This window comes from Schistocerca serialis, chromosome 8 (assembly GCF_023864345.2).
Source record: "Schistocerca serialis cubense isolate TAMUIC-IGC-003099 chromosome 8, iqSchSeri2.2, whole genome shotgun sequence".
Classification (NCBI taxonomy): Eukaryota; Metazoa; Arthropoda; class Insecta; order Orthoptera; family Acrididae; genus Schistocerca; species Schistocerca serialis.
This window is the reverse complement of record NC_064645.1, coordinates 319,916,167-319,929,003: the sequence shown is the minus strand read 5'-3', so window position 1 is coordinate 319,929,003 and position 12,837 is coordinate 319,916,167. Positions and strand designations below refer to the sequence as shown.

The following is a 12,837-nucleotide window of genomic DNA, read 5'->3' as shown; positions in this document are numbered from 1 at the left end:
AATACCACCACCATCACTATTATCTTCATGAATGAGTACTTGCTAACAAAACCAATGCGTTACCAATCCAGATGAAGACTAAGTACATTTCAGACTGCAGCATCATGAGTGATTTGAAGGAATGAGGCAATATACATTTCAATATGTTTTAATTGAAAAATGATGAATGTGATTGAGCAGAGACATTTGTGACAAACTCAACCGCTGTAAACTGTAAATGCTCCAGAAACAGTCACTTCCTAAAAGTTATAAACCATTAGCAGTGTCCTGTGAGCATAACCTTTTTGGCTTGGAGTAGATGATGGTACGTCAGAACGTGCCTGCACTACATTTTTCAGATTAATTAAAACAACAGTACATTTTATGAAGCTGTACATCAAAACATTATAGTTCTTGCAATTCACTTAGCTCTACTTACTTCCACTGAGACTGGGAGTCTTCTTACATGCCACGTGGAAACTTTCACTCCAAAATTTTATGACAACCTCTTATGTATCACTCTTCATGAACATTTTTTCATGTATGGTGACGTGTCATTTCGAAAACATTTCCTCTTCATTAGCCTGACAGTCCAGCAGCTGCTAACAGATTCTCACACATTGTGCTTGTGCTCTTCAATGTGTTTTGTTGAGCTCCATCTCACACAAACTGCGAAAGCTGGATGTGTTATGGATGACATCATATGCAGAACCACATGATTAATGTCCTTATAGTTTGCCACTTCATCAAAAATTGCTCCTTAGTTATTCAAAATCAGGTCACAGACTTTTCCAGTGTTAGCATCAGTAATGGGTGTGACTGGACATCCAACTCCTTCCTCGCTCTTCTTTATTGTTCAGCTACTTTTGACTAGTCCGATCAAGCAGTAAACACTGTCATGATAAAATACCCTCCCTGTAGTATGCTGAAAGCTTTCTGTGGATTTGAACCACTGGCACACCTTCAGATCACAAAAACTGATTATAGAATACCATTCTTTACTGATTGAAACAGAGAATGGTGCAGCCATATGTACTTTGGAAGAATGTAAAGTGAGCTGACGTGATAAGGCCAAAAGATGCCACTAGTAAAGAGAATGGTACCATCCAATGGCTAGAGAATGGTCTTAACCACCCTGCCAACTTACATGCAACTAGAATGAAGATACTGACTTACTTTCAGGTAATGTGCTTTTCAACAACTTCCATTATTTACCCATTCACGATCTAGTACAAGGACATTGTCTTAATTGGTTCATCAGTGCCCAACAGCAGATACTGGATAAGATCTGCAGACACACACAAGCACCCACAAACACCCAAAACAACCTTTCTACCTTAGTTCCCTAACAAAATTAAGCCCAGTGTAGTTTGTGGTGGCTTCAGTGACTTCAGTTAAGCATTGTATCAGTGTCAGACAGAAAATGTAATATACTGTAACACCAACAAAAATATGTAATGGAATGAGAAGACTACTGTCTGTCACTGTATAGAGCAAATGGTGAGAATAGTGAACCTGAATGTATACACAAATACAACAACACCAGAGAAAAGAAAGTCAAACTTACTAGGGAAGAGTGGGTTGGGGGGAGGGGGAGGGGCAGAGATTTGAGCATATGAAGAGTGATATGTAAGAGTTTTATGATAAACTTTTACTCCAAAGTTCCACATGGCACATAAGAAGACTCCCATGCTCTCAGTGGAAATAGATAGAGCTAAGTGAACTACAAGAACTATAATGTTTTGATGTTCAGCTTCATAAAATATACTGTTTTCTGCCACTATAGCCAATCTGCTCTCACCGATGGCTGGTGAAAGCTTCGTTATAGTAGTAATTAAAAATTGCAAACACTTATGAATATGAAACTCTCAAACCTTGTTGTTATTATTATTATTATTATTATTATTATTATGCAAGCAACTGCTATTTGTTGAACAGAAAAATCCAAGAATGCTAAACCACACAGCTACAGTCTACTAGTTATAGGCCAGGGAGACAGAGGAATGGAAAAGGTGTTGAGGATAATAATGGAAAGATAAGACTGAGGAAAGGAAATGGCATGTGTGAGATACTGCTGTTACAGATATTAATTAATTCATCACACAGGGCTGATCAACAGGGAAACCAACATAAAGATTGAAAGTTTTCTGTAGTCCTCTAAAAGTCTGTGACACATTAGACCTGTAAAAGGATTATTTGTAACATCATTTTTATTGAATGTATTGTTCTCAGCACTAAGATGTGCTGTTACACGGCAATCTCATCAAATTATCATATATGAAAACTGTTTCACTTTTCTTCATAATTTTTTGGTACATCTGGTGTGAAAGTTACAGGGTCCACCAAACAAGCCTCCACATACACAGATTAAAAGGTTCCTATGTTTTTTAAATGTATATATAAAAATCATGGTGTACACATACAAGAACTATATTACAGTGAAACCCTAAACTATTGCAAGGGAACACTGGGTAAAATAAAAGGAGTGCTCTGCAAAGAATTCTTTTGGCTCAGATCAGAAATCTGAGTATTACTGCTCAATTCGTCTGTTTCTTATGGAAGTCATATCAAAACAAAATTTAGGTGCAGTACACATCTTTTTGCCCAAATAGCTAATGAAACTATATCAAACTTCAAACTGGTTTTCTTATAATGGTATCAACTGAATTCTGTAATTTTATTAGTAATAGTGGAAAGTGGCCTGATGAAAAAACTGGAACCACTCCGTTTCTGCACAAGATTCATAATGTGGATAAGTAACTACTTTCAGTCCCAGGTATTTATAATGTTTGATTTTACTGTGTATTTGATTATGTCACTTTAATGACAATTCTCTGCCAGACATTGTATGCACTGTGTTTTATTGATGTTTAGAGAAAATGTGCATTCTGCAAGTCACATAACTTACATAACTTACTCCACTAACTAGTTCAAATTTTTCACAAAGCCACACACATCACCTGTAGATAGCAGTTCTTGTTTTTATTCTGTCTAGTAACAGTCTGATTATATGTATGAAGAGAATCAGTGCATAATGAACATAATATTCCGTTATGCACACACCACCACTTCCCTTGCTTCAGGCAACTTCTAGAGTTAAAAATTTCAGCTGCTGCTGACCCTAGAGAACAACCTCCTGTTGCATGTTTCCTTGATATGATGGTACCCTTTGCTTTGCTACAAGCATGTTTCTGTGTTGCACACAGAAAATACAAGAACCTCATGAGTATGTTGTTGTTGTTGTGGTCTTCAGTCCTGAGACTGGTTTGATGCAGCTCTCCATGCTACTCTATCCTGTGCAAGCTTCTTCATCTCCCAGTACCTACTGCAACCTACATCCTTTTGTATCTGCTTAGTGTATTCATCTCTTGGTCTCCCTCTACGATTTTTACCCTCCACGCTGCCCTCCAATACTAAATTGGTGATCCCTTGATGCCTCAGAACATGTCCTACCAACCGATCCCTTCTTCTGGTCAAGTTGTGCCACAAACTTCTCTTCTCCCCAATCCTATTCAATACTTCCTCATTAGTTATGTGATCTACCCATCTAATCTTCAGCATTCTTCTGTAGCACCACATTTCGAAAGCTTCTATTCTCTTCTTGTCCAAACTATTTACCGTCCATGTTTCACTTCCATACATGGCTACACTCCATACGAATACTTTCAGAAATGACTTCCTGACACTTAAATCAATACTGGATGTTAACAAATTTCTCTTCTTCAGAAATGCTTTCCTTGCCATTGCCAGCCTACATTTTATATCCTCTCTACTTCGACCATCATCAGTTATTTTGCTACCCAAATAGCAAAACTCCTTTACTACTTTAAGTGCCTCATTTCCTAATCTAATTCCCTCAGCATCACCCGACTTAATTAGACTACATTCCATTATCCTTGTTTTGCTTTTGTTGATGTTCATCTTATATCCTCCTTTCAAGACACTGTCCATTCCATTCAACTGCTCTTCCAAGTCCTTTGCTGTCTCTGACAGAATTACAATGTCATCGGCGAACCTCAAAGTTTTTATTTCTTCTCCATGGATTTTAATACCTACTCCGAATTTTTCTTTTGTTTCCTTTACTGCTTGCTCAATATACAGATTGAACAACATCGGGGAGAGGCTACAACCCTGTCTTACTCCCTTCCCAACCACTGCTTCCCTTTCAAGTCCCTCGACTCTTATAACTGCCATCTGGTTTCTGTACAAATTGTAAATAGCCTTTCGCTCCCTGTATTTTACCCCTGCCACCTTTAGAATTTGAAAGAGAGTATTCCAGTCAACATTGTCAAAAGCTTTCTCTAAGTCTACAAATGCTAGAAATGTGGGTTTGCCTTTCCTTAATCTTTCTTCTAAGATAAGTCGTAAGGTCAGTATTGCCTCACGTGTTCCAGTGTTTCTACGGAATCCAAACTGATCTTCCCCGAGGTTGGCTTCTACTAGTTTTTCCATTCGTCTGTAAAGAATTCGTGTTAGTATTTTGCAGCTGTGACTTATTATGCTGATAGTTCGGTAATTTTCACATCTGTCAACACCTGCTTTCTTTGGGATTGGAATTATTATATTCTTCTTGAAGTCTGAGGGTATTTCGCCTGTTTCATACATCTTGCTCACCAGATGGTAGAGTTTTGTCAGGACTGGCTCTCCCACGGCCGTCAGTAGTTCCAATGGAATATTGTCTACTCCGGGGGCCTTGTTTCGACTCAGGTCTTTCAGTGCTCTGTCAAACTCTTCACGCAGTATCATATCTCCCATTTCATCTTCATCTACATCCTCTTCCATTTCCATAATATTGTCCTCAAGTACATCGCCCTTGTATAGACCCTCTATATACTCCTTCCACCTTTCTGCTTTCCCTTCTTTGCTTAGAACTGGGTTTCCATCTGAGCTCTTGATATTCATACAAGTCGTTCTCTTATCTCCAAAGGTCTCTTTAATTTTCCTGTAGGCAGTATCTATCTTACCCCTAGTGAGATAGGCCTCTACATTCTTACATTTGTCCTCTAGCCATCCCTGCTTAGCCATTTTGCACTTCCTGTCGATCTCATTTTTGAGACGTTTGTATTCCTTTTTGCCTGTTTCACTTACTGCATTTTTATATTTTCTCCTTTCATCAATTAAATTCAATATTTCTTCTGTTACCCAAGGATTTCTACTAGCCCTCGTCTTTTTACCTACTTGATCCTCTGCTGCCTTCACTACTTCATCCCTCAAAGCTACCCATTCTTCTTCTACTGTATTTATTTCCCCCATTCCTGTCAATTGCTCCCTTATGCTCTCCCTGAATCTCTGTACAACCTCTGGTTCTTTTAGTTTATCCAGGTCCCATCTCCTTAAATTCCCACCTTTTTGCAGTTTCTTCAGTTTTAATCTACAGGTCATAACCAATAGATTGTGGTCAGAGTCCACATCTGCCCCTGGAAATGTCTTACAATTTAAAACCTGGTTCCTAAATCTCTGTCTTACCATTATATAATCTATCTGATACCTTTTAGTATCTCCAGGGTTCTTCCATGTATACAACCTTCTTTCATGATTCTTAAACCAAGTGTTAGTTATGATTATGTTGTGCTCTGTGCAAAATTCGACCAGGCGGCTTCCTCTTTCATTTCTGTCCCCCAATCCATATTCACCTACTATGTTTCCTTCTCTCCCTTTTCCTACACTCGAATTCCAGTCACCCATGACTATTAAATTTTCGTCTCCCTTCACAATCTGAATAATTTCTTTTATTTCATCATACATTTCTTCAATTTCTTCGTCATCTGCAGAGCTAGTCGGCATATAAACTTGTACTACTGTAGTAGGTATGGGCTTCGTATCTATCTTGGCCACAATAATGCGTTCACTATGCTGTTTGTAGTAGCTTACCCGCATTCCTATTTTCCTATTCATTATTAAACCTACTCCTGCATTACCCCTATTTGATTTTGTGTTTATAACCCTGTAGTCACCTGACCAGAAGTCTTGTTCCTCCTGCCACCGAACTTCACTAATTCCCACTATATCCAACTTCAACCTATCCATTTCCCTTTTTAAATTTTCTAACCTTCCTGCCCGATTAAGGGATCTGACATTCCACGCTCCGATCCGTAGAACGCCAGTTTTCTTTCGCCTGATAACGACATCCTCTTGAGTAGTCCCCGCCCGGAGATCCGAATGGGAGACTATTTTACCTCCGGAATATTTTACCCAAGAGGACGCCATCATCATGTAATCATACAGTAAAGCTGCATGCCCTCGGGAAAAATTACGGCTGTAGTTTCCCCTTGCTTTCAGCCGTTCGCAGTACCAGCACAGCAAGGCCGTTTTGGTTATTGTTACAAGGCCAGATCAGTCAATCATCCAGACTGTTGCCCTTGCAACTACTGAAAAGGCTGCTGCCCCTCTTCAGGAACCACACGTTTGTCTGGCCTCTCAACAGATACCCCTCCGTCGTGGTTGCACCTACGGTACGGCTATCTGTATCGCTGAGGCACGCAAGCCTCCCCACCAACGGCAAGGTCCATGGTTCATGGGGGGGGCTCATGAGTATATACAACAGGAAAGATATGCCTGTTAACACCACAGTACCACAAAGGGTCTATACATCTATATGTTAACATCACTGAGATTCAAAATTGAAATTTTTCTCAGAGCCTGAAATTCATTGTCTTATGGTAGTCACATTCTTCCCTCCTCCCCCCCCCCCCCCTCCCATTTTTAAAGGAAAAAAAGAGGAACTCCCTACTGGTAAGACAGGAAAATAGACAATTTTATATAGCTCACATATTTGAAAAATGCTACTGATTTACCTGAGGAAGCTGAGGATGCTGTTGTTGAGGTCTCTGTGCTTGCACCAGATTTGCTTGGTGGTGACTGCAGTGGTTCTGGTTTAGCAACAGCTTTCCTAGTTCTTGTCTGGGCAATTGCTTTTGATGCAGAATTCTTCACTGGGCTTAACTTTGGTGGCTGTGTTGCTTGATCATCACTTTCACTACTGTTCTCAGGACTAAATATGCTTTTAGTTTTTAGTTTTCTCTGTGTTGTGGAATCCGCCTGTTTACTTGCAGCAGCAGACTTTGTAGCGGGTTTTTCGGCTGTCGACTTAGCATTGGCATTTGAGCCAGATTCTTTTACTCCCCTTTGTCCTGATCCAGCATTGTTTTTTGTTGGGTTAACTCTAGAAGGCTTCTGAATTGGAGTAACAGTGGCAGTTGCTTTTGGTTTTGTTGAAGCTTTCCGCTTCACAGTTGGCTTCACAGGTGAATCTTCAGATTCTGATGAGCATGCAGCCGTGGCGTTAGCTTTAGATTGCCTAGTTTTTGAATTTGAAACCTGCGACTTCTCTTTAGGTTTTGCAGTCTCGGTATCATTTGAAACTGTTGTACTTTTACTACTCTTGACAGGTGAGTTTTTCTTTTTTGCCACTTTTCTAGTGTCCGAATCGGTCGACCCATTTGCACTCTTCTCCGCACTACCCTGTGATGTCGACGTATTCTCCGTGTCTGAAGAACTTGAATCAGAACCACTAGAAGAAGATGAACTCGAAGATGAGGAGGAGCTGTTACTTGAACTAGACGCCTCAGAGCTTGATGCTGCTTCCTGAAAGCAAGACATAATCAGGTTTATGCACAAAGACACAACACAACACATAATAAAATCACAATCACAAATTATCAAAAATGTAATCTAAACAACAGAAGTGTGTGAAAGATATACAAACAAAAATCTGACTTACACAGACATTTGTAAACTGTCTTGAAAGCAGATACACATAGAAAAGAAACAAACAGTCACATAAACAACGCTGATAAGAAAATGAAGTTTTATACAAACACGAGTGTTGCCATGCAAAAGCAATACACACTAGTAACACTTAATAACATACCTTACAGGACTGATAAAATTAGTTTTGTTATAACAGTAGACCGTAATAACCCAAACGCTGACCTGACATTATGAAGCATGTCTCTAATTTGTTTTGTAAGTTTTTACCATTTACAATGAAAACATCGGAGGTTCATTGGAACTGTTAGTTTTATGGGTTATTCTCTGGTTAGAGAGCATGCTGAAAAGGAAAGAAATATTGAATGTACTTAGCTGTTGTAAATGTGAAAAATAACTAAGCTAGGAAAGGGTAAATTTTTTTTGAGTCCTACATAAAGTAAAATGCTTTACATGGGATTTCTCTCTTTGTTATCTAAGTTTGTATCACCACTAGATTAATGAGTAATGAGTACAGAAATACTGCTCTTCTACTGAGTTTAAGACAGAATGTGTACATAATGGGAGGCCTCAGTTCTGAATTCTAGCAATGCAATTTAAAAGCAATTTTCAGATGTTAATTAGAGTCAAGCTGAAAATTAATGCTACAACATTAATTATGTGATAAATAGAGTCACATTCACTAAAACTGATTATGCAGTATGTAAGCAAAGTGATGTGAAATGTTGCCAGCCTAGAGATCTCAGGAAATATTTCTTCTTGGTAAGTGTATAATACTGCAAAACTCTTAATATCTACAGTTGTCATAAAGAGCGAAGAAAAAAATTTGTTTGCAAGGCAAATATGTGGCAAGCAACAGCTAACAAACTGTTTGAGTTTACACTCATAGTTGCAGTGATTCCACTACAAGGCTTAACTTTCTCAGATGGCTTGCAAGCAGGGCAAATACCGGAATGTTCCAACACTTGGTGTAAATAGATTGAGATATGATAAAATGAGTCACTGGGTTACGACAGTATTTTTCTTTGCAACAGAGAGACATTAAAATAGTAAGTTTATGAACGCTTGAAAGAAGGAAAATGCAGAAATGACCACCACATTTAACTTTTTAAAAAATTCTTTTTTGTCAGAATTCATAAAAAAATCATTCTGGGTGAATACATACTTATATTTGAAACATAATACTGACTCAGTCAACAAGGTATTTCACAGCAGCATGTACAACTGTTAAGTGTATCTGGTAAAAGTAGAAATTAGGGTTTCAGATTCGAATGAAAATAAAACTATTATGTCATCATAAAATACTGTTACCATGTTGTTAACCATACTTTAGTTGGTTAAGTTGCTAATACTACATTCAGAAATTCTCTATGCAGTTTACAGAACAATGATTTAAGTTGTAAAACATTGTTTTTAAAGATTTCTATATCAACCTTCTGACAAAAAAATAGAAAGCACTACAAGTTACTAAGAAAATAGATTCGATCAAACACACATCGTAAAAGTTTCTCCTCAGTGACTTATTTTACTTGTACATCAATGATTTTACAAATTTGTAAGTTAACTAGTTAAAAGAATAAATGCAGATGCAGAGTGAGAAAAAGCGAAAAGACTGTGCCAGGTCAATAAAAATAAGGATGAATAGAACTGAGAATGAGTACTGTTTATTGGTAGTACCAAGGACTGATATTCAGTCCATAATTTTAACATGTGATTAAAATTATTAACTTTTCAGTATAGTGCATGTATAGAGTTGTAAATATGTTTTTTTACCGAGCACAAGATTTTCTAAAACATATAATTTCAATCAGAGTCTTGAAGGTACGTGATGGGGTACTGGTGGAAATAAGGCCATGAGGATGGCTTCGTAATAAAAGTAAAGGCCCTGGGTTCAAGTACCATTCCAGCACACAGTTTTGATCTGCCAGGAAGTTTCAAATGCTTGCAATGTTTCTTTACGAATGGGTCTAAGTACTTGACTTGTGCATTAGTTATCAGTGTCAACTTGAAATAATAAGCGGCTAAACACAGGCATTTAAGTAACAAAAAAATCATTCAGCTAAAAACTCATATTCATTTCCTCTTGAGAGAATCTGTAAGAAACATTTTGTATCTGCGCCTCACTACAAATAAGAATGTAATTCATAACCTAATCAGTAACGAGTGTTCTTGAAATGACACTATTACATTTTGGAATTATTTGTGATTTATGTTTGGGTCATATTTGTTCCTTATTCTTTTGTATTTCTGCTGCTCAGGGGAGAATAATATAAGCTTTAAAAGATCAGAATCCCATTTTTAATTAAATCCAAATACAAGAAATGTCACTGTCTCCACAAGAAAAAAAAAAAAAAAACAACACACACACACACACACACACACAGTTTGGGTTATAAGTATACTGGTAGTGAATGACTAAGAATGACTAACACAATTGGGAAAACAATAAAATATGTAGTAAAGCTGTGAGGAAGGGTCGTGGGTCGTGCTTGGGTAGCTCAGTTGGTAGAGCATTTGCTCGCAAAAGGCAAAGGTCCCGAGTTCGAGTCTCGGTCGGGCACACAGTTTTAATCTGCCAGGAAGTTTCATATCAGCGCACACTCCACTGCAGAGTGAAAATCTCATTCTGGAAACACCCCCAGGCTGTGGCTAAGCCATGTCTCCGCAGTATCCTTTCTTTCAGGAGTGCTAGTTCTGCAAGGTTCACAGGAGAGCTTCTGTACAGTTTGGAAGGTAGGAGACGAGATACTGACAGAAGTAAAGCTGTGAGGACTGACAGAAGTAAAGCTGTGAGGACCGGTCGTGAGTCGTGCTTCGGTAGCTCAGATGGTAGAGTACTTGCCCGCGGTAGGCAAAGGTCCCGAGTTCGAGTCTCGGTCTGGCACACAGTTTTAATCTGCCAGGAAGTTTCAATAAAATATGTACCCTATCCTGTCTAGGGCCACATAAATGAATCCAGAAAGTATTAACAGATTTTTTTGGACTCTTGCATTAAACTTAATGGCAATTGACACATACTTCATTAAAAATTACCCCACTCGCCTTGTATGTGTTTTGAGCTGCTAATTCACTCATATTTACAGGTGGGATATCTTTGCAACTGGATAATACCCAGAGTGTCGTGACTGATAGCCATATAATCTTTGTCTATACTACTACAAGAAAGATGAACTCAACAGTAATTAAAGTGTGTGTGTAAATATCAACTTAACAATGAAACCAAACTGGATACGACAGTTAATACTTCAAAACTGGTGTATCTGCAAACAGAAACCAGCAGTGTGAAATATGAAAACTGAGCATACAATAATAAAACTGTTAATGGTACCATTTCTATCAACATTTCACACTAATAAGTCAAAATTTTGATATCATGTTCACTGAAAGCATCCATACAAAAATAAGATGTTCACTTACATGTGTAAAAATTACAAGTGACACATCAATGTTACATAAAGATGTGCTTTCCAATGGGCGACACTACCAAATATATTATATTGGGATCTTACAACAGTCTTTCATCATAGGGTCTTATAAAATTAATGCTGATTGTATTTTTAAGGAAAAAAACTGTGTATTGGCTTTGTTACATTGCTATGGGGCAAATATTAAGAAAAGTCTTTGGCACATTATCCATGTCCAAGTCACAACTTACACGTTTCTCATAATATCTGATGTAAGGGGACTGACTTGCACATTTTAGAGCTTCAAGAAAAAATTCACGATGACACAAACTGTCTTCAAACCTGGTTGCAAATAAATCTATATAACTGAAAAATGTGGATAAGGGCACATAAACAACTGTGACCTAACAAATCATGTTGTATACAAGAAATTTTATTACAGGAAGAATATAGAAGTAAATATAATATTTAATGGATTATGTTGAAGTAGTTGGATAAACTCACTTAAGAAAAATAAAGCAAAATATTATGTTAAAACTAACTTATTTTATCATCACACATCAGACTATTGGCCAGTACTGCTCTGACTGCATTCCAAGTTATAGCAAAAGGAGCAGTGGAGCCTCTGACATTGCAGCAGGTTTTAGAAAAGAAAAAGTACTAAACTACAACAGAGACCCTTCATCTAGCCGAGATCTTAATTTTTAAACACCATAGTAAAATGGGCTTACTTACATTTACACTTGTGTACAAAAGCAGCCTGTGACAGAAAAGAGACAAATAAAGAGAATCATCATCGTTTAAATCTTAACTTACAGAAATTAGTTATAAGCCTTTAAGATGAACATTAAAATGATCTACAAATCAATTCTGATAGATTTGCTCTTTGCTGTACTTAATTCTTCATTGTGGGTTCGCCAAATGTTTTACAATTCCTCTGCCAAGAGGGTCTAATAGTATCTCACAAATATGTGTGTTTGCTATTTATGGTGAAATACACATGTGAAAGAATTGCACAAGAGGAAAATTCATCTGTAGGAAAAATGGTTATGAGACAGCCCTTCATGGAGTGAAACATTACGTACTGCCAATAGACACACATAAAAGGACATACACCATCCTCGCTTTCTTCTGAAAGATAGCATAGAGTTTATTTTTATATGTGGCTCTCTGCAGTACTGAATATTTCACATTCTGAATGTGAATACTAGCCAGTAGTTCTGTCATGTAACTGTTTTTACAACTGTACAAAATTTTGATATCAGAGTGATTTATCAGCCACCAGACGGCAGCAACTTTTTTTTTTTTTTTTTTTTTAAAAAAAAAGAAGTGTAAACTGAGGAAGCACTGAGCATATTAATGCTATCATCATTACATAACTTTCAATATGAACATTGGTTCTTAATAGCTTCAGGGAAAGGAAATAAAAGTACACTGCATCAAGCAGCCTCTCATTGGTGAAGATTGCTTAATGTGTTGAAGAATCACACTCTCAACAATCTAAGACAGTCAAGAGAAATGCGTGTCCCCAACGCAATGTTTTCTCTGGCAGTGGTATTTTTCCCTGAATCAAGGTATTCATAGTAAACTCCTGACACAATGGCATTTGAAAATACCAGTTGTAGCACAACCTTGGGGGTGGAGGAACCCATTTATTGGGCATTCATGACACAGCCTCGACCAAATGCATTGACACCATGTGTATTGCCTACCTGAGTGCTTGACTGATATACTAATGGACAGCATA

General features: G+C 37.7%; 1 protein-coding gene across 1 annotated transcript in view; it reads right to left on the bottom strand.

The window, feature by feature from the left end:
* LOC126416188 (histone acetyltransferase KAT7) overlaps positions 1 to 12,837 on the bottom strand; it is a 596,712-nt gene that overhangs the window by 571,372 nt on the left and 12,503 nt on the right. Inside the window, exon 2 of the mRNA XM_050083770.1 lies at positions 6,774 to 7,563. Within this exon, the coding sequence (XP_049939727.1) occupies positions 6,774 to 7,563 (790 nt within the window). The remainder of the gene's footprint in view (positions 1 to 6,773; positions 7,564 to 12,837) is intronic.